General features: G+C 52.3%; 1 protein-coding gene across 11 annotated transcripts in view; it reads right to left on the reverse strand.

Annotated features, from left to right (window-relative positions):
- Positions 1–23,218, reverse strand: part of LOC135259249 (ELKS/Rab6-interacting/CAST family member 1-like) — a 218,688-nt gene that overhangs the window by 82,862 nt on the left and 112,608 nt on the right. For all 11 annotated transcript variants that reach the window (XM_064343383.1, XM_064343384.1, XM_064343386.1 and 8 more), the window contains one exon: positions 15,003–15,163. In XM_064343383.1, coding sequence (XP_064199453.1) covers positions 15,003–15,163 — 161 coding nt within the window. The remainder of the gene's footprint in view (positions 1–15,002; positions 15,164–23,218) is intronic.

A 23,218-nucleotide genomic window follows, 5' to 3' on the forward strand; every position in this document is an offset into this window, starting at 1 on the left:
GAAATATCTGCCCCCCTCCACCCCTACCCCCACCAAAACCAGACAGAGGATCCTGTGTCATCTACACCACGTTTCAGGTTTGGGAATATTAACGTACCCAACATCAAATGCACTTTAAAAAAAATCCAAGATGGCTACCCACATACCAACTTCTAGGGCAAGATAGTTTTAAGTACACAAACAGTCACAAATATAATACATTCTAAAATAGCCCTTAACATAGATTTTAATTATACAGACTAAAACTGAGTCTACCCATCAACAACAACATTACTTCAATGATCTATATACACACAGGCCAAGTAACATGGAAGAGGAAGTTTTTTAACCTACTGTACCATGCTATTCAAAAGGCATTTTCTATGTTAAATAATTAAAATAAATCCCTTTGTTATGGTTTGAGCACAGAAATCCTTGCCCCTGAAAGTTGTAGCGTGCCATTATGCATTATAAAGATTCTCATCTTCCACCACTCGTCCAAACAGTCAATCAAAGCCGTGCAGCAGAATCTCACTTCCCAAGACCTGGAGTTCACGGAAGGTTTTTGGGAGGAAAAAAAAAAACAAGCATTTTGCCACAAAAAAGCCATAGGAAACAGGAATAAAACTGGCAGCTCCGTCCAGACATGGCAGAGAGGCAAAGTGCAGAATCTGGCACGTCTTGCCGCTGCCACGGCGTTGGCTGCACACAATTTATAATTAAATATCTGGAGAAGCAAACATTCGCCCCCACCCGCTCGCGCACAAACATCATTTCTGTAAATGATCGCCTGTCAGCCCAGACTAACTTTACAGATTTTTCCCTCCAAGCTTCTCGCAAGTTTTCTTCTTTTTCCCTTTTCCTTTTTTTTTTTTTTTTGGGAGAATAGATATTTAAGGACGATAATTGCCTGGCGCTCGGAACGTATAATCAACTGAAAAGCGGTGTTTTTTTCCCCCTCCATCTTTTTGTGAAATGCATTTTGTAAAAGATTACACCCCCCCCACCCCCACAAAAAAAAATAAAATAAAAACTTGGCAACGGATGAGCGATTAAAGTTTTCACAAAGCCGTGGCCTGACTGACGAGGCTCGAGGGACGCGGTTCTATTGTGTCGTTCTCTTGTTTTCGATCTTTCATTCCCTCCCCCCCCCCCCCCCATTTTACAGAAAGGAAGGAATGAAAAGCCTAAACGGAGCCGAGCCAAGAGACGTTTCTGACTTCCTGCTGCAGACAGCGAACAAACGCGCGAGCATAAAACGCACAATTTCACCGCATGTACTCTCCGTATTACAAACTCATGATGTCCGCACCCTGGGGGGGGCGATCCAAATAAGGAGAGACGGAGTAGGTGAACGAGTCCGAAGCTCACCCAAATGCGGACGAGAGCAAAGGGCCTATTTTCGGACGCTCCCTCTGGACGGAAGCACAGGAGCTCTAGCGGGTTCTCCCTCTCTTTTTGGACTGCGGAAGCGGGAGCGCTCGTTCCGGTGGCTGGCGGAGTTTGGGCGGTTCCTCCGCGGCTCTCCCGCGAGCTCCACGCCTCAGTGACGGCGGGACCAGAGCACCGCGGCGCGCGCGGCGCGCGCGGCACGGACAGCTGGGACGCGTGAGCCGGCGTGCTCAACACCAGGCCCAACCGACACAGTGCTATACACTCCTGAGCTCAAGTCCTCTCTGACCCAGGCAAATGAAAAAATGAACTGATATTCATTGGAAAATCATTTCGCTGATTGGCGACCGTGATTGCCATTTTTCCATTCATGTACTGAAATTCAATTGAAATGGAAATGAGTAAAGGGTTCTAAAGATTTGATCCCACAGAAAAGTCAATCAAATCAGAGTCAACCACTGAGCATGGTTGCCATATTGTCCACTAGAGGCAATAGTCTCAATAGGTGTTTTTTCTTCAACTAATGTCTCCCCATGTGCCGATTTTCAAGTTATCGTTTCATTTAAACAGTATTTTAATGGCCTGTGGACGCATCACATGCAGTTTGTGTCACTGCGTGTCACTCGAGAGGGGGAGGCTGCATCTCACAAGCTCATTGGACGACCCGGACCCGGCCCAGACTTGGTAACCACACAAGGCCCCCCCCCCTTTCCGTACAGCACAGTCTCTGGCTCTAATTTGGACAAGAAGGTGGTTTCAAGCCCACGGAAAGTCAATGGGTGACATCAGTGACTCTGCCCATATTTCTTCTCCAGTCTATGGTTTACACAGCTGGGTGATGTCTAAAGTCATTTGGGTTGCATGCTTTGCTCAAGGGTATAATGACAGAGCTCCACCAGCTGCCTGAACCGCCAACCAGCTGGTTACAGGCCTGGCTCTCCATCCAAACGGCATCAGGGCCTGTATCAGTATGGTGCAGCCTGAGTGCAACCAGAGGTAACGCAGAGGATGAGAAGCTCTGATTGGCTGGGACAGTTAAACCTGCCACAGGCAGACTCAGTGGGATTTCATGCTGGCTTTCTCCCGCAGCCTCCGTGGCTGCCTGACATAACTCATTACTAGCACATTTGTTACATTTGTTGATCGGGTGTTGAGGGAGATGCACTGATCCAATTGGAAACCGGACTGGCAAAGCTCTGAGCCAATCACAGACACTGACGGGCCAACAGCACCACCCATCAAAAGATCAAAGCCACAGAGGGCTGGCAGCATGTACTCCCATTGGAGGAGCAGCGGCCAGTCAGCCCATCCGTATACTGCACCAAATGTCGGCACAATCTCCGCAAAACTGAAATATTCCAATTCTAAACTGATGTGCTACAACACATAAAATAATTCTTTATCTTTATACTACTGGTATTTCAGCAACATGTTCTAAAGAATTACTAGGCACTAAATTATATGAATGACACCTCATATCTCTGTAAACCAGAGAAAATAAGAGGGAACAGACTTAAATATTCACAGATGGGGAAAGACAAAAAGTACACAAGGATTTAAGCATAAGATGGCATGAAAAAAAACAATTAGAAGGTGGCCAAATGATGGAGGCCCCCTTCCAAATCTAGACGCTAGTCAGTGCTCAAATTCTCAGGACCTGCTGCATATGAGGATAAGTGTGGGGTAGGGGTAAGGTCCTGAATGGGAACAAAAGGTGACAGATCTCAAAGTATCTGGACCATGGAGAGGGTGCACAGCGCCCATTCACACACACTGTGCCAAGCGCTAGTTTCCATGACCGCGGCAGCTGTCTCTCCTTACTACAGGTAGATTGGTAAATGGACTGCATTTATATAGCGCTTTTATCCAAAGCGCTTTACAATTGATGCCTCTCATTCGCCAGAGCAGTTAGGGGTTAGGTGTCTTGCTCAAGGACACTTCGACACACCCAGGGCGGGGTTTGAACCGGCAACCCTACGACTGCCAGACAATCGGTCTTACCTCCTGAGCTATGTCGCCCCGTAGATAAGGTTACTGCAGGGTCCATAAACATCCCCATCTCAGGGCCCACACGGCTATAGAACAATCAAAAGAACATTTCTTAAAAAATAACTACTCTGAACCAGTGTGTCAGGCTGTGTGTGAAATAGTGTGTTATGAGGACACATTCCCCTCACTTACGGGGACCGGGCACCAGCCTGCCCTGCAGAGACTTTCCCACATTACAGGGACACAGTCTCACCCCAGACGAGCAGCGAAACGCTTCCTGCGCGCTGGGCTGGGCTGGGCGGGGGAGGGGGGGCCACAGACGGGCTCAGATTTAGGGGCTAGGCTGGTAGAGGAGCCCACAGTGCCCGCCGCGGTACCCACCAGGCTAGGAAAAACGGCCCCCTGAAACAGGGCCGTAAAAAAAGCTCCCTGAAGACCAAACACAAAGCCGCGGGGCTGAGATGTGTTTTGGGGGTGAGGGGGTGGGGGGTGAGGTTATGGAGCCAGGGATTGTTTTTGTCCCAATTACTTTTTTTTATCTTCCCTTTTACCATTGCGCTCCCGCATTTATGGGGCTGTATGTTTTACTGGTGTGTTTCTAAAGGGGAAAGCGTTCCCCTCGCGCCGCGCTCGGGGCTGATGGGACAGAGCCTCGGAGGCCGCGGCGCTCCCCAGCGCTAGCCTCGTACAGCCGGGGCACGTTTTAACAGCGCCCCCCGGCCCCCCGGCCCCCCGCCCATCCGCTTTAATGAGGCTCTGCTACGGCTGCAGACCCTGAGCGCGGAACCGACCCCCCCACCCAATCAAAACCCCACATCACAACAAAACCGACTGATACCGCTGTATGCCTTCAAATAAATTCATTAGAGCCTGTGATTGATGAACAAAAGATGAAAATTAAAAGAGGCGTTGACATACACGCCCTCCTGCTCATAAACAAAACAATGCTGCCTCTTTAAAGAAATAAATATATACAAACAGACGCGTTACATATTAAAGAAAAAACCGACATAAAGTGTCTTAGTAAGGTGTTGGGCCACGAGCCACCAGAACAGCTTAAATGCGTCTCAGTATGGACTCTGGAACTGTGCTGGAGGGATGGTGTTTATCCACCCATTTATTCTCATTTTTCCTTTAATTTGCCTCCCGGCTGTGTATATATATGCACATATATACACTTTTACAGCCTTTACAGTTTTCCCATTAGATATTTCATAGCTACCCACTTAATGACAGATATACAAATCTCCGATTACAACTGCGATGATTTGAAACAGACAAAACATTTCAGCGCTTCACAGATCAGTGCCGATCAAGAGCCCAATGACAGACAGTCAAACCCCCCCAGTGTGTACTCCAGGGCTGAAACACTCAAGCTGCCATCGTTCGCCTGCTCTTCCCCTAATCCGCCCTCTTCAGAAAGGGCTGATATATAATTAATAACTATAAACTATTACAATAGACTACTTTTAAAACGCTATCCTTCGGTGAAGAGGGAAGGCAGATCCGACACAACAAGCTTACCAGGCTCCCTTAAAGACCGCTGAGTTTTTCCAGAACCTTCCACATTTTATTCCATTCCCCCCTTCTATTCCCCGATCTGGCACGGAGCCCAGCCATAGCTGCAGACCCGTCCCCTCGCTGAAACACCCTCTGTCAGCGCTGCAGGGGCTCAAAGCTGGCTGTTCTTTTTGCCACGGATCAGCAGGTTGAGCAGCGCACTCTTCGCACCTGGTGCCTGCAGTGAGTGCAGGACTGGGCATCTACGCCACTGGAGTTTGGCCCCCCTGCTGCAGAAGACGGTTAGTGAATACACAACAGCAGCCCCCAGCCCCGACTCTGCAGAGCCTGAGGGGATGTCACATAAAAATCAGCAACCGATTCACACCCAGGAAACCGGGAGAATTAACTGTGTAATTGACAGCTTTAATTAACCAATGAGGCGCTGAGCACAAACTGAAAGTAGCAAACCCGTAGACCAGCAGTGAGGAGACCCTGCAGTGGGGGAGCTCAGGTAAACTGCTCTCACAGGTAGGACGAAGGCAGAACATGGAAACGCGGCTCACCAATTCAGCAGGTACGTCCCCCACTATAAAGAATCCGGATCTCACTAGTAAATTCTTTAGAAAGACATAATGTCAAACATAAGGGGAATTTTCTGAAAACTGTTTGCAGATGAGAATGAGATTAAGTTGTTTTTTTTGTTTTTGCCATTCTTCTTTAAATAATAATATAAAAACAACATAAAGTTACTGATTGATCATATACTCAGAATCTGCGTCTGGGGAAAACTTGGCATCACATCAAACTGCTCTTGAAGTACATTAACAGGACACTGGGCTGGGACAGAATCAGCCATTTGTCCTCAACTTTGACTAACAATTAAAAACACGAATTTATTTTTCTTACTTCAAAAACACAGTTTGGCTACGTCTGTCAAGCAAAAGTGCACGGGCTGCATTCACTTAAAATTAGAGGCAGACGTTGATTGTGCACAGGCCTGGGCGCACTGGTTTGCTAAGACCATGTGACTGTGCTCTGCGCGTAGGCGAGAGCTCACTGGAGCACAGCCGCGTGCGCCTGCGTCCTGTTTGGATGTCTATCCGCAGGAATCTGGGGTGCCGCGCGGTTCAAACATTCCGCTAATTTCCATAAATTTAAAATCAAACAAAATTGCGGGTGATAGTCCCCGCCCGCGCGCTAACGATGTTTTCCTAGCGCGTGAGAGATGAAGCTAACGCGCGGCGCTAATCTTCGAGGCGTGGGCCAGCGCCTCTCCGCCGCGGCCCCGCCGCTGTCATGGTTTCCCTCCGTTCGGTTCCAGATCAGATCAGAGGAGGGGAGGGGAGGGGAGGCACCTTGAGGGACCGTTAGCGTGAGCGCTAGGCTCCGCTCAGATCGAGAGCGGCAGTAAAGGGGACGGCGCGGGGGCGGGGGAGGCGGCGAGGCCTTGACGAAGAACGGGGAAAAGGCGCTCGCGCTTGTTTGCAAAATCAATTATCCCCCCGGATCGGAATATCTCCCGGTTACCTGGGGGGGGGGGGGCGGCAGGCCCGTGCCAGAGATGATGAAAAGGCTGATATGTGTTCCATCTGAAGGCGGACGCCGCGGCGGCGCCTGCTCTTCGTCGCGCAGGTGTTCTGGGACCGCTAGCCTCGTCAACGACCGTCGAGGAGCAACCTGACAACAAGTCACGATTAAACCTCTGCAGCGCTGCCTTCAGAATGGGAGGAGGAAAACGGTGCCGTAGCCTCAGAGGCTGAGAGGCTAATACGTTCATGGAGCCCCAGCGCAGACCGGGATAACACTGTGAAATAAATTTAGCGGGAGAAGAGTGGAGGCCGCCATCAAGCAGATCCACGCGTGCTGGTCAGACTTCATCTGAGCTCAGAATTTGGGGCTTATTGGTTTCTTACATCCCATCTCCCACCCGCTCTAAATATGCCGCTCCCCTACTCTGTGCTGGGCTCTCCTCTCTTCAAATGCCGAATTACTGTACGGCAGCCCCTCGCCTGGGGCAGAGGGTACCGTCCTGGAGTCCAGCACCGTCCCGGGCCGTAGCTCAGAGACTCAGCCAACAACAAAAGCATGACCAAAACGACCGAACAGCCGCACTTCATTTCCCACACTCCCCGGTTTCTGTCTGAACCCTGCGGAGCTTCACCCTGATGCCACGACTTATTTTTCCAGCTCAAGAGTTCAGGCTCACACAGCTTCACAACAGACCACATAAGGGCCTCCCATTAACAAAGCAAGACACACACAGCACTGTACGAAGTGCTGGTCCAATCATGAGCCCCTAAGCTCAGCGCCACACTGAAATGGCTCCCCATCCTACTTCCTGCGGATCCAGCCGGTAGTCGTTTTGGACGTCAAGAAGTTGGGATAGGAGGGAAGGGGGGAATTTGTGAATCTTTTGGCCGGTGTCCCGTCAAGACAAGTGCGGGGGCGAGTTCTGGAGTGGTGGGGGGGGGGGGCGGCTGATTTACACGTGGACTGGGGCTGTGGGAGCCGTGGGCCAAAAGAAAGGAATCCCCTTCCCCCCCCCAACCCCCCCGATTAGGAGGATTAACAGATCCGCATCCAGACATCAGACCTTGGGCTGTCCCACACAGAATCCTTATGGAGCACCGCAGGGATACGCCACCCCAGCTGGGGGGGTCACATGGCGAGGAATCGGAAATCTGTTTTCCCCCCATTTTCCAAAATAAATACGAGTGGGAACGTGGGCATCTTCGTTCTTCGCCTCGCTCTAGAGGAATTCTTTCCGACGAGCCCCAGGTCTGAAGCGATGATTTACGGGCTGGCGCCCGGGCGGTGTGGGGTGGGCCGGGGAGGAGACGGGGACGGGCGGCGGGTCGAAAAGCAGAGCACAGAGACATACGAGCGCTCATAAATTACACTTAATCCCTGCAAGGCCCATTGTCCAAGAAAATGTAAATATGAATTAAGTTTCCCTTAAAACTAAAAGAGAACGAGGGGCAAGTACACAGACGGCAGTTGGGCCGCATGAGAAACAGAGACGCGGAATTAATTCCAGAGAACGTGTTTTTTGTAACGTTGGTATTTTTTCTGTTATTAATTGCAGATAAAGAAACGGCACTTCCCACAGAGGGGAAGAGGATGCAGATGGTTTGTGTGTGTGTGCAGTCTGATCTATAAGCAGAGAGCTGGGCCTGTAGCTCCCGTCTGTGTCCGCGTGTTTGTTCCACAGCGCGCCACACACAGGCCCGCGGGCTCTCAGTGATGATCGAGCGGGGGGGTGCTGTCGAGAGGTATCCCTCTAAAGCAGCGCTTCCCAACCTTTCAGGAGCCCTGGTCCGGCCTGTCAGAGAGTACGTGTTCCGGGACCCCAAATCATCTCTCTCTCAAGCACGCGCGTACGTCCTGTGAAATCTCTGTTTTCTTTCTGGCGAGGGTTGCGGTCGTCATATGTTCCGATCGTCATGCCGAATTCCAACCAAAAGCACAATAAATGCGGGAGAATATAAGAAAAATATGCGGTTATTAAAAAGTGTTTAAGAAATGTAAATGCTCGAGCAGATGCAGGGGGCCAGACTCAAAATCTCAGCGAGCCCCCTGGTCTTCCTGGAGCAGCAAAGCGAGGAAAAGCCCTGCTCTGATTGGCTCACGGGCACAAGTACCTAGAAAGACCCTTAATTACAGCAAATGCACAGCTGTAAACTGCCCTGCTGTTGAATAACAACGCAAAGCTGAAATGAACTATTTACAGACAAACCTAGATTTTTTTATTTGATTCTAATTAGAGAAAGGAAGGGCTTCTATCTGGAACGATTACATACGGCTGTGTGTTAAAGAGATGCACAGGTTCTGAACGAGAGAATGCTATGAGAATGTAACATTAGGGCTAAATATAGTGGGCATTTACTGTAAGGGCAGGTCACAGGCATCCCTGCTATCCTCTTCAGATACATATCTTAGGCATTTAGTAGATTGTCTTATCCAGAGCGACTTAAAAATATGTCCATATAATAAGGCACAGGACTGAAGGTGAACAGAACTGTGACATTTCCCTGCAGCTCAGCTTTTAAAGACAGTCATGCTAATTCTGTACACAACATGTATACTTATAGATGTATAGTAATCCTCCTTATCAGAATAAATGCCAACATAATCTGAATATACTGTAAAGGCTTTCGAAAACAAGGCTTTCAAAAAATGTTTTTTTTTTTCATCCACCAAGTCGGACTGCAACGCACCTCCCCCTGTACAGCTTCCCATAAAATCGCCATCAAGCCTGCAGGTGCCGCGGGAGAAATTTAAGTCTATTGAGCAATTACGCCTAGAAAACAGTGTAAAATTTACGCCCCACAGGAGAGAGCCCGGGTTACAGCGCCCTGTTCATTACAGAATTAGTTTTGTGCCGTTGTTTTTTTCAACGGTTTAACGGTTTACCGTGTTTTTATATGACCGGGAAACGTCGTCCCGAATCAACCGCATTTCATTAGAGGCCAAAGGCTCCGCGGGGAGGCATTTCCTGTGAAACGTCTGAGACGCGCAACAAAAGGCGGGCCCCTCCCACAGACCCCCTCCCACAGACCGCCTCCCACAGACCCCCTCCCACAGACCCCCTCCCACAGACCTACAGACCCCGCTCCTTTTTTCCCATGAAGCCGTCTGTCCGCTCTCCGGCCTGAAACAGGGCGCTGTACGCCGGCCTTCAGCGAGCGTGCGGCGGTGCGATGGCCCCGGCGTTTCGCCTCACCGTTTCTCCGCGTTCTAAGCGCTAACGCGGGCAGCGAGCGGGCGGGTCATTTTTAAGCACCGAGCGGGGGCTCAATCGGGCTTTGTGTGCAGAGCCCCCCCCCCACCCCCACACGCCGGACTTCTCCCTCTTTATTTTCTGAAGCAGTCATCCCTATAATGGGTCCAAACCCCGCCCCGTTCTGGGGGCAGGCGGGGGTGGTAAAAGGGCCAATTAGCAGCCCAGGTGACCGGCAGTGAATGGGCACTTTGTACGGGCAGACCTGCATGCTCGCACGTGGACACACACATTCCCCTCCCCACCCCCGCCGTGCGCTTGCACACACACACACCCCCACCCTCACAGCCTTGTCCCCTCACATGAGCTGAGTGACCCAGGACAATACAACCCAGCTGCTGTGACTGAACTACAGACACCAGAACCACATCCACCAGCAGCACTGACATTTCTGCATTCAGTCACCTCACTAAAATGGCCACTGCAGCTACTGCACCATTCCACAGCAAGATGGCAAGAGATCCTACTGAAGGGGACAAATACATTGTATAAGCCTCAGGACAAAGAATACTAAGCCACAGAGACCAATGCACACGCGCACACACACACACACACAGAATTGAGGGCCCGGCCTTCACACCTCGACCTTTTAAGGGTTCTCAGAAGTGGGTGAAGCTGGGTTCTCTATGGAGCTGGGTTACAGAGCCAAAGCTCGGGCCCGAATGTTCTTACCAAAATCAATCAATTAGCATGAACATGGAAGAGCGGTAAAATAAAACAAACAGCAGCGGTAAGTTCTCTCGTCTTGATTTACGGCCTTCGAGGGACTGAGAAGACGCCCTCACAGTCGCCACAATGAGCGTCTGCGCCCAGGGCGACGGCAGGCTCCCATTGGGCAGCGCACCCCCTCTGGACAGCCGGGCCACGCCTCATTACCCAGCAGCCCTCTGTCAACGCGTGCTGTTTGTTTTGTGTTTTCCTCCCCATAAAGGTCCACGGCCCGCTCTCATAAGAGGGATGAAAGGCACGCATGGCACAATGAGAAATTGCCCCCCCCCCCCCCAAATGTTACAATTGAGTTCGCATTTTGACCCGAAATTCTCCGTTCTTGAAAAGGGAGGGGGGCAACGGCCGGGGTGCCGTTCCAGGGGAGTGCAGGTGACCCCGAGGAGGAGCGGTGCGTTTCGGGAGGACGGGTTTTGGAGACCGAGGAAAGGAGCGGAGGCGGGGGGGGGGCAGATTCCGAGCGCTGAGCCCCTCCCACATTCGGGGTACACTGGGACGGAGACGGCGGGGTAATCGCTTTTCATCCTGCCGAAATGACAGCCCTGGATTTTACTGCTCGCGCCGTCAGCGCGTGCCGGATTATAACATTAGTGAAACCGCTCAGACGCGGTGCGTTCCCATTAACCCCCGCCTGCCCAAACAGCGCCCGCGCGCCAGCTTCAGCTCACTCTGAAAGACACGCGTAGCCTAGATAGCCTAGCGCTGCACCCCCCCTCCCCTTAGCTATCAGCTTACGAATCTAGTATTACATTCATGGTCAAAAAGAATGTGATACAGCGGCGCACTGACACTGTAGCCCTGCCCAGGGAGAGTCAGCATGGCGGTAAGACTACAATAAGGCCATTGTCGTGGCCCTGGAGCGCATTGAGGCCGTAACGAAACAAAGCGCTTGATGTTTCCGCTCCGGATGCCTTTCGCGGTGGATCATGTGCCACCGCGCGAGCGTACCGTACCGCGCCGTACTGTACAGCAAGGGCATGTGGGTACAGCGCCCGCTGAAGAGTTCAAGATGGCAGCAATCATTTATAATCAGTGCGGTTAGACATCTGGGCCCAAAGAAAGCCCAGCGCGCCTCTCTGTCCACCGGGTTCTCTTTCTGTTCTAATGAGTTCCGGTAATGTGCCCCTGGGCTCCAGGCGACACGCTGCCTGCAGCGGGCTGGGCTGGGCTGGGCTGGGCTGGGCTCCCCCCCCCCGCCCCCCGCGACCGCGTTTCGCCCCCTCGCCAACCCACAAAAACAGACGCTACACGCACCCCGATGCCCCCGACCCCCCTAACCCCCCCCCCACCTCCCCGGCCTTCCCCGAACTCCCACACCCACCCACCCACCCCCACCACCTCCCACCACCCCTCCACCCGAACGCCTATTTGAAAAACATTTGTGGCCGTATTTTTTGCATTTTTTTCTTTTTAAAGCGTGCGGTTTGGGAGGCCGGTGGAGGCGCACACTGGACCCCGTTCATGCGCTGCAGACCTCAGGGTTTTTTACGGCGGCGTTTGGACCCGGTTCCGCGCCCGGCGCTGTTTTTCTTCTCTCGCATTAAGGGAAGGATCTGACTTTTACGACTGGCAGCGCACCGCATTAATTCCAACACATTTCGGGGAGATAAAGACCCCCATCCCAGTCTCAGACAGCGTCCTCCTTATCTTCCTTTAAAGCGTTTTACCCGCGGAAAAAGGTGGAGGAACAAACTGATCGCGCGGAAAGATCAGGTCCCGAGCCGGTCGTCCAATCAGAACCGCCCGTCCCTGAACACACAGAAAGGTCTTCGAGTGAAAATGGTGGCTAATGGGGTTTGCTCTCGCCAAATACTCGCACCCTTAAACGCCCCAAACAGAAACAGATTATTGTGTTTGCATCCGTTTTTGATCTTTACCCTCCCCTAATGGGATACAAACTGAAACTATAGGAGCATTGCTCCGAAAAAGGACACTCCAACACCCTCCCCCCACACCCTCGGCTGAGGTGAACCACTAATGCCCTTTGTACAGCACAACTAGCACAGTGGGCGTGTGTGTGTGATTTTCAAATATTTTCATTTATGTTTTATAGGTCTTGTATAAACCTTGTGAGCTTATATTAAATATCATTAAGCACAGATCAGGATGCCCTCCAGTTTTTCATATTCCTGTTTCAACTTCACATAATAAATAATACATGTCTTCACGGCGAATACCCTTTTTCGGAGGCCTATTCAAACAGACTGGCGTTTAATAAGAAGGTAATGGAGTTTAATGTTTCCACCAGGAACATGCAGAGGCCTCCTCAGAACCATAGAAGTCGCCGCAATGCTCCAATCACACCTCCTCTTGCCAGGTGGCCATATATCAATCAAGCCCTGGGTATGCAGGCCCCATCTGTCACAGTGCCCGGGCTGTGTGTGTGTGTGTGTGTGTATGTGTGCGCGTGCTTGCGTGCTTTTGTGTGCCTGTCCAGGTAGGCCATACTGTACATTGGCCCTGCTGGTCTTGGTGTAAGTACCTGATAGGCTGTCCTATAGACCACATAGGCTACCTACAAATCCTACAGGTCTAGACATATAATACACTATATGACCAAAGGTATCTGGACACCATTTTGTCTATGGCCGTTTTTCATGGTTTGGGATAGGCCCCTTAGTTCCAGTGAAGGAAAATCTTAATTCTACAGCATACAATCGCATTCTAGACAATTCTGTGCTTCCCCAACAGTTTGGCCCTTACCTCTTTCAGCATGACAATGCCCCCGGGCACACAGTGAGGTCCACACAGAAATGGTTTGTTGAGAATGGTGGGGAAGAACTTGACCGGCCTGCACAGAACCCTGACCTCAATCCCATCCAGTGCTTTTGGAATGAATTGGAAAGCCAACTGCAAGCCAGGCCTAATCGCCCAATCAGTGCCCAACCTCACTAATGCTCTTCTGGCTGAATGAAAGCAAATCCCTGCAACAACGCTCCAACATCAAGTACAAAGTCCTCCCGGAAGACTGGAGGTGGTTATAGCAGCAAAGGGCCAACTCCATATAAATGCCCATAATTATGGATGGAATGTTGGATGTTTGGTGTCCACATACCTTTGGCCATGTAGAATGCGTGCCTGATTGGCCATCTAATCAGCAGAGGTGTAATTGTATGCGTCTGATAAAGTCCCTAAAGGGTTCATTGGGTTTATGTGCTGGATAGTGTCCTAAAGGCCCCACAGATCTGCATGTGTGTGTCTGATAGGCTCTCTAAGGCCCAGCAGGGCTTCTTTGAGCATGCGTGGAACCTTGGGAGATGGACCTGAGAGAACTCCAAAGAGCGGGTGAGGTTTATATAATCTACTCGTCGCACGTCCAAACACAGACCCACTTAAACAGCATCAGCGCAGCTCTGGGGTGATGTCACGCTACATCTGTGTGTGTGTGTGTGTGTGAGCTCACATCTCCCTCTCTCTGCTGAATCCGGCCGCAGTGGCGGGCCCCGGGGCTCTCACAGAGCCCGGTGCGGCTCATGGTCTTTTCACCGACAGGGTTCTGCCGCTCAAAGTCACATGACCACCCGCAGCTTGAGGAGCGGCTGCGTCCGAGTGCCAGAGCGGAAGCACCGATAGCGGCAGGCCCGAGCGCGTGCCTCTCCTGGATCCCGTCCAGGAGGTCCGGTGGTTTTGAAGGGCGGGCACGTGGGGACGGGCCCGGCTAAAGTGGGCACTCAGTAAAGTGATTTACGGCCCCCGGACCGGCCTGTATCTCTGGAACCGCTGAAGTGGCCCCCACTTACGGTCCATTAATAGACACGCTCACGGGTATCTAAATCTGAACATCTCCCCTCGCTGAAAATACTCCCTTCTCCAGCCTTGAAGAACAGGACGGTGGCGAGGCCCAACGCCTCTGGCAGCAGCATTATAACCACGTTATACACAAGAGGAGAGAAACCCATTTACCTCCCCATGACCCCCCCGGTTCTGTCATTCCTCCATTCCTCTTCCTGTCATGCTGCACTGAACGCCTTAAATTCAATCATGTCTTTCAGCTGATGATTTCCTTCCCCTTACAGACACTGTTCACCAGCTTGTTTCTGATCTGAACTGTAAAATTAAATTAATTTCCCTGCATATTTGCATTTCTGTTTTAACAAAACGGAGCGTGTTCTGAATCTTGACGAGATCTATTTTTTCCTTCCATTCTAGATCATGTTAAGATAATATTTTATAATTATTATGCCGCCAGTCATCCTGAACAAGTACAGCTGCTAGGTGACATCATCATCAAATAATACGACATGCCAATCGTGTAGGTAAAAATATAAACCTTACGGGATTTTGCAATTATTTTCCAAGCCCATAAAAATCACAGGTTTAAACTCAGGCCAAGACCATTCAAAGAGAAAGCAGAGAAGCCAGTGTGGATCACCACATGAGTAACAACACTTTTAACATCTGCACACAGACAGGAAGCGCTGTACTACGCACCATGTTCACTGGCAGGAACAGAATAAACCTCTTGTCCTTCAACAGCTGAATGACTTTCTCACAATGGGCAACCAGCAGAGCGAGGAAGCGCGGCAGCAGTACTGCAAGGCTAACGCTAACGCAAGGCTAATGCTAACGCTAACATAAGCCGCCCGTAAAGGCGGAACGTTCCGGATGCTAACACTCGGGGCGGGGCTCTTACTTCATCTCCAGCACCTCCTCCAGGTGCTTCCGGCGCTCAGCCCGCAGTGTGGTCAGGTGCGCCTCCTTCTCGGCCAGGGACTGCTGGGTGGACGACAGCTTGGCCTTCATGGACTCCAGCTCCTGCTTCACCTTCTCCATGGCCGCCAGCAGCTCCTCCATCTGCCACACGCACGCAGCACACGGCACAGGAGCACACGCAGACACACGCACGCAGCACACGGACACGGACGCACGCACCGCCGCACGCGCCGACACGGAGGACCCGGAGGGACGGGACGCCGGTGGAGCGAGAGACACGGACGGACGAGGACGAAGAGGACGAAGAGGGAGAGAGGGCGAGACGGACACTCGGACAAGGCCGGGAGATACGCAGGAGGAACACGTCACCCACACCACGCAGAGAGAGGCAGGGAGAGGGAAAGAAGAAGAGAGAGGGAGGGTAAGAGAGAGAGAATGGGGGAGAGAGAGGAAGACAGCGAGAGAGAGAGAGAATGGGGGTGAGAGAGGAAGACAGCGAGAGAGAGAGAGAAAATGGGGGAGAGAGAGGAAGACAGCGAGGGAGAATTGGGGCGAGAGAGAGGGAGAGAGAGAATGGGCGAGAGACAGGAAGACAGCGAGAGAGAGAGAGAGCACAATAAACAGAGCCATTAACAGAATGGGACACGGGGTATCATATGTCAGACGCACACACACACAACCACATAAACACGCACACACACATACGTGTACACAAACACAAACAGACAGGGAGAGAGAGAGATCCAGGGATTAGAGACACGCTTAGACAGGGCTTCACAGAGAGGTCTGAGCTGCACAGCCACACGCTGAGAAACCTGGGAACTGTGTGGAGCTGGAGGAAGAGAGGCCTGCAAAGAACTGACATTTCACACAGTATCAATCACACATCTTCACAAAGTATCAATCACACAGTATCAATCACACATCTTCACAAAGTATCAATCACACATCTTCACAAAGTATCAATCACACAGTATCAATCACACATCTTCACAAAATTATCAATCACACAGTATCAATCACACATCTTCACAAAGTATCAATCACACACATCTTCAGAGAGTATCAATCACACACATCTTCAGAGAGTATCAATCACATGGATCCTTACACAGTATCAAACACATGATGAATTACAACGTATCAATCACATGAAACCATACACAGTGTCAATCATATGAAAGTGTACACAGTGTGCATCGCACAAAGCTTTGAAAGTATGAAGCCTTGCAGTTTTGTGTGGGAACGTGTGTTCTGTGTATGGCACACATATCGCAAAACCCAAATGTCTGCTTTAAAGAAAGGCATGAATACTTAGTGCTACTTCAGCCATGAATACTTACCGCTACTTCAGTCCATTCCTTATGAAAGTCAAGCAGCGAGAAACTATTCTGTCTTGCACAATTTGTGTAACCTTCCCTGACGTCTCCACACCCTGATTGCAATCAGCGGAACGGATTCGAGGCGGAGTAAGGCGAGTAAATCAGAAATAAGGGACAGGTTTACGCTCGGCGGAGGGGGTTAACGCGCACGCAACTATGCGCTTCCTCCAGGGGCAGAAAACGCTGCGGTCTACCCCGGCGCTGTTTGGACGCTCTCGGCTCGCAGGAAGAGCTCCGGCTGGTGGCTCCAGCCCCGCGGCCAGCCCCCCCCCCCCCTCCGGTGGCTCGTATATCCTCCTCATAAACCGGGCCCTTCTGAGCAGGGCTCAGCCCGACACCTCAGGCATCTCGCTTTGCGAGGGGCAGCTTTCCAGGTCCCGCTCGCAGCGGCCCGGATCCCCTTTCCCGTGCATACCGCTCCAGCCGTTCTCGGTGAAACAACACCCATTCCGGCTCTAATCACGTTTTCCTGCCGCCCCTGGCCAACGGGTTTTGGCTAAACCGCTAAACGCCGCCATCTTTTCGCGGCAGTCGCGGTTGGAGCGCACGGACTGGGGGGACATTTCGCAGTGCGGGGTTACCCCGCCGGAGCTGGTCATGTGACCCTGATGCACCTGACCGGCCGCGCAGAGGTTTTACGGCGAAGCGCTCCACGGCGCCCTCTGCTGGTACGGCCCCACAGCATCTGGGAATGCGCTCACCACCGCGGCAACCTGCGCTCGTAACTCAGCGGCCTAATGCACTGCGCTCCCTCCAATTTCTCAGCGGTACGCTGTACACAGCGAAACACGACACGCCAAATTTATGGCTATCTGTTTTCCTGCCGCGCTCCTCAACCCGCTCGCCAAGTTTCATTCCTCTTACTCTCCTCGCGAAGCCAACAGGCTGCAACAACACCCACTTGCCACGAGTGGCCTTGAGACGTCTTCCAATTTCTTTCCGGCCTTTCAAGCGATCTCGAGCGGATGCGCAGTCGCGCGGTCCTTCGCTCAGCCTTGGCACCGCTTAAGAACGTCTCTTTTTGTACCTCTGATTACCGCACGTACTGAACGAAGGCCCACACGAATCTGAACACAGAAGAACACCCGCTGGAACTGCGTGTGCGCCAGCCTTACTTCCTCATTAAGAAAGAACCGCCCCTATTGGACGAAAAGCTCCCTGCGGGACACGCCCCTCGTGAAGGGCAGAGAGAAAGCCGAGACCAGAGCTGCTGGCCTGTGGAAACGCCTCAGGGCAGGGCCGAGAGAAGGCCCGGAGAATGATGGATGTTGGAGCGCGGTGTTTTAGCACCGAACAGAGCTTGAGGTTCACATGCTGCCGGGGTCCCCACCATGAAGAGCCACCAGGGGGCGACGGTATCGATGAGACTGCGGTTCACACAGACCCCGGGGAGGGGGGGATGGACCCGTGAAGAAGAACGCCAGCGGAGGGTGACAAACGGGCTGCGCTCGCGACGCTGTGGCACGCTTGGGGCGGGGCGGGGCTGAGCGGCGGCGAAACGGGGGCGCGGGAGCCGGCGCTAAAAACAGAAGCAGCGCGGACGTGACAGCCCGGGACACAGAGGTCCCCTCGTGGGACCGCATTATGCAGAGGAGCCCTTGGAACACCCTTGCCTTCCGGATGACAAACGCCTCCCTGCAGTACCCTGCTGTCACATCACTGCGGTGCTATGAGACGAGCTGGAGCCAGAGTCGCTCTACACCACAGCACAGGAAACACACTCACATACCAAAGACCGCTCTACACCACAGCACAGGAAACACTCACACACCCAGGACCGCTCTACACCACAGCACAGAAAACACTCTCACACCCAGCACCGCTCTACACCACAGCACAGGAAACACACTCTCACACGCAGGACCGCTCTACACCACAGCACAGGAAACACACTCTCACACCCAGGACCGCTCTACACCACAGCACAGAAAACACACACACACCCAGGACCGCTCTACACCACAGCACAGAAAACACACTCTCACACCCAGGACCGCTCTACACCACAGCACAGAAAACACACTCTCACACCCAGGACCGCTCTACACCACAGCACAGGAAACACACTCACACACCCAGGACCGCTCTACACCACAGCACAGGAAACACACTCACACACCCAGGACCGCTCTACACCACAGCACAGGAAACACACTCACACACCCAGGACCGCTCTACACCACAGCACAGAAAACACACTCACACACCCAGGACCGCTCTACACCACAGCACAGGAAACACACTCACACCCAGGACCGCTCTACACCACAGCACAGAAAACACACTCACACACCCAGGACCGCTCTACACCACAGCACAGAAAACACACTCACACACCCAGGACCGCTCTACACCACAGCACAGAAAACACACTCACACACCCAGGACCGCTCTACACCACAGCACAGGAAACACACTCACACACCCAGGACCGCTCTACACCACAGCACTGAAAACACACACACACACCCAGGACCACTCTACACCACAGCTGAGGAAACACACTCACACACCCAGGACCGCTCTACATCACAGCACAGAAAACACACTCAAACACCCAGGACCGCTCTACACCACAGCACAGGAAACACACTCACACACCCAGGACCGCTCTACATCACAAAGGAGAAAACACACTCACACACCCAGGACCGCTCTACAGTACAAAGGAGAAAACACACTCACACACCAAAGATCACTCTACACCACAGTAAAGGAAACACTAATACAGATACAAAAAGACAACCTTTCTCTGTGACCTTCAACCCCCAGCCCTTCCCCCTCTGAACCCCTGGTGTAAATCCTCATGCTGTGAAAAGCATAGGACACTTCGCTGCGTTCTGCTTCAGTAAGGGCAAACAGGCTCCACTCACAGAACAGGGCAGGGACGACCTTGCCACTGACATTGATGCCAGCCAATCCGCCCCCCTCCCCCTCTCCTCTTCTCCAACGCGTTATATTTGAGTGAGGGATTATAACAGCACTAAATAAGCATGCGGACCCCACTTACCGGTGCGGGCCTTGTGCAGAGCCTGAGACAGTGTGCGGGTGTGAGCTCCCTGAGATGCTAGGTAATCCCTGTGTGGTGAGCTGAGAGAGTGTGCGGGTGTGAGCTCCCTGAGATGCTGGGTAATCCCTGTGTGGAGAGCTGAGAGAGTGTGTGGGTGTGAGCTCCCTGAGATGCTGGGTAATCCCTGTGTGGAGCGCTGAGAGAGTGTGCGGGTGTGAGCTCCCTGAGATGCTGGGTAATCCCTGTGTGGAGCGCTGAGAGAGTGTGCGGGTGTGAGCTCCCTGAGATGCAGTGTAATCCCTGTGTGGAGCCGGCGGTGATTAAGAGGATCAGCTCGATGTCATTAGCCCCCGGGGCTTTGCTCAGAGGCGCGGGGTGCGGCACGGGGCCGGCAGAGGGGCACCAAATGCAGCCAGGCGGGCACGCCGGCACAGGGTCTGAGTCAGAGCGGCTCACTGTTTACCCTGTGCTCTCTAGGACTGAGCAGGGCTATCTCTGCACCTGTGCTGTGTCTCACCTGTGACTGTCCCCCTGCCAGATTCATTCACACATACACACATGCATTCATATAAAAATTCACAAGCACTCATGCACTCACACAGATACTGTACATGCACACACACACTCCCAAATACTCACAGAAACAACACACTTACACATGCTCTCTCAGAGACTGATGGACACACACACTCACACTCACACTCACACACACACACACACACACACACACACACACACACACACACACACACACACACACACACACACACAAGGCTCTGAATCTAACTGCAGCTGCAGAGCACAAGTCCTGCAGTGCTTTCCTCACAGTGGGAAAACATTCCTACACAACACCGACAGCACAGTATGGGCAATTTAACACCAGTCAGCCTCCATTTAACTCTCTACTTTACATACTGCTAAAGTCCAATAGCTCTTACACAGCATTCGTATTCCCCACAACACCTACAGTAAAGACCTGCACAACACATGGCTTCGGCCTGCTAACACATACTGTATGCATGAGAACTAACAGACTGGCAGTAACCCCAGGACATGACAGTGACTACGACGGTGGTCTCTACTGCTAGCTTAATATGAATGAGGATGAATGCCACTGCACCTTGAACACTTACAGTATAGTTTTCCCTCCTCCACTCACTCTGCACATACAGATGGTAGGCAGCATATCAGCTACCCTGATGTGCTTCTATTGATCCTGGAGAGTTTATCAGGTGGAGAACCACCCCACATTCACACAATGAATGCGCAGCCACTGGTGTTCATATAGTAGAGTGTTGTGGAGTTTTGCAGTACAGGGGTCTAGCTGTGGGGTGTAGGACATCGCCCTCCAAGCTCAGGCAAACCTGAAGTGCAGCATATTCACTCACATAAACAGGGATACGGAGATGCTATGGTGTAGAATATTTGTCTTAGCACTGTGGTATATGCAGTATCAGAGTACTGTGGTATAGAGGGTCAAAGTCCACACTGTGGTATAGAGGGTCTATGTAAGCACTGTGGTGAAGAGGGCTGAGGTGTAGGAGCTCTATGGTACCAGAGCACAGTGGTATAGAGGCTCTTCAGTGTTAGAGGGCTGTGGTGTAGAATATCTGTCTCAGCACTGAGGAGCAGAGGATCTTTGTGGAGAGTGGAGCTATGCACAGTGGGAAGGTGTGGGGCAGAGGATCTTTGTGGAGAGTGGAGCAGTGCGCAGTGGGAAGGTGTGGAGCAGAGGATCTTTGTGGAGAGTGGAGCGATGCACAGTGGGGGAAGGTGTGGAGTAGAGGATCTTTGTGGAGAGTAGAGCGGTGCGCAGTGGGAAGGTGAGGAGCAGAGGATCTTTGTGGAGAGTGGAGCGATGCACAGTGGGAAGGTGTGGAGCAGAGGGTCTTTGTGGAGAGTGGAGCGGTGCACAGTGGGAAGGTGAGGAGCAGAGGGTCTTTGTGGAGAGTAGAGCGGTGCGCAGTGGGAAGGTGTGGAGCAGAGGGTCTTTGTGGAGAGTGGAGCAGTGCACAGTGGGAAGGTGTGGAGGAGAGGATCTTTGTGGAGAGTGGAGCGGTGCACAGTGGGAAGGTGTGGAGCGGTGCGCAGTGGGAAGGTGTGGGGCAGAGGATCTTTGTGGAGAGTGGAGCGGTGCACAGTGGGAAGGTGTGGAGCGGTGCGCAGTGGGAAGGTGTGGGGCAGAGGATCTTTGTGGAGAGTGGAGCGGTGCACAGTGGGAAGGTGAGGAGCAGAGGGTCTTTGTGGAGAGTAGAGCGGTGCACAGTGGGAAGGTGAGGAGCAGAGGGTCTCTGTGGAGAGTGGAGCGGTGCGCAGTGGAAGGTGAGGAGCAGAGGGTCTTTGTGGAGAGTAGAGCGGTGCACAGTGGGAAGGTGAGGAGCAGAGGGTCTCTGTGGAGAGTGGAGCGGTGCGCAGTGGGAAGGTGAGGAGCAGAGGGTCTTTGTGGAGAGTAGAGCAGTGCACAGTGGGAAGGTGTGGGGCAGAGGGTCTTTGTGGAGAGTGGAGCAGTGCACAGTGGGAAGGTGTGGAGCAGAGGATCTTTGTGGAGAGTGGAGCAGTGCACAGTGGGAAGGTGTGGAGCAGAGGGTCTTTGTGGAGAGTGGAGCAGTGCACAGTGGGAAGGTGTGGAGCAGAGGGTCTTTGTGGAGAGTGGAGCAGTGCACAGTGGGAAGGTGTGGGGCGGGGAGCGCTGCGGGACACTAATCAGCTCCGCATGTAGGGACCACAGGGAGCTGCTGTGACTGTCTGAGCCGCAGGGCAGATAACATCACCACCGCACTTCAGCTGGGTGACTAAAGCTGCAGCTCCTCTGAGCCTCAGGGGTGGGTGGGGGATAGGGGGGGGGGGGTGGGGTGCTGCAGTGTGGTCTTCCTGTAAATGGCCTCGAGTTCCAGCAGTCTGACTGGAAGAGGACTGGGGACCCGGTCAGGGGGCTTATAGAAATCGGGAATCGCTCATTAAGGTTCGTTAAGGGCTGATTTTTACACCCAAACGTCTGTCTGGGGAGGAAAGCCGATCTCTGATTCATCACCAGGCCGAGAGGAACGTGGCTCAGTCTGCCTAAAAACAGATGGCACGTGACATCACTGGTGCGAGCATGAACCTGAAGCAAGCAACGCAGACCATACGTGAGCGTACAGCACCCCTGGGGTACATGCCTCGCCTCCTACAGGAACGTTTACCCATGAGTCACCTCTTCAGTCTGGGTGCAAACTGACTGCTTACCATGAGAGAGAACATGATTCAGGAAGAAAATTCCCTCCAGCACCAGCTCCCTTAATCAATGTAAAAAACACTTTTTCATACAAAGGCACCTAAAGGTTTCTGAGTCCTAGAGAGCAGCAACATTTTCTTTCAACAGCAGACCTTTCTGGAGCTGTGAGCTGAGCTCCACGTTTCCTTTCTCTCAGGTGATAAAAAAAAACCTGATCACACCATCAAACCTGAACTATAACATGGTTACTCAACAACGAGTAAAAAAGAAAAAAGTATCAGGCACTTCAGTGGACGACCGTCTGATGATGCTCCATTATAAGAGGGGTCCTGAAGGTCAGGTGGACCTGCCCTGCCCTACTGACGGAGCTGCGCGTTTGAATGCTTTGACTGCTTGCCCTGCGTGTAAACCAGGCCCTTAAACCGGGGAAGAGAAGCAGAGAGCTGGGTGGCGGAGCAGAGAGGCTAAAAGAAAAAGAGGGAGAAAAGATGAAAGCAAATGAGGAGGAGAGAAAGAGAGAGTTTCAGCTGTGCTGCAGATACTTGCCTCCTTGTGCTGTGAAAGCAGGAACGGAAAGAGAGACAGGAAAT

The sequence above is a fragment of the Anguilla rostrata genome, chromosome 7 (assembly GCF_018555375.3).
Source record: "Anguilla rostrata isolate EN2019 chromosome 7, ASM1855537v3, whole genome shotgun sequence".
NCBI classification, from domain to species: domain Eukaryota; kingdom Metazoa; phylum Chordata; class Actinopteri; order Anguilliformes; family Anguillidae; genus Anguilla; species Anguilla rostrata.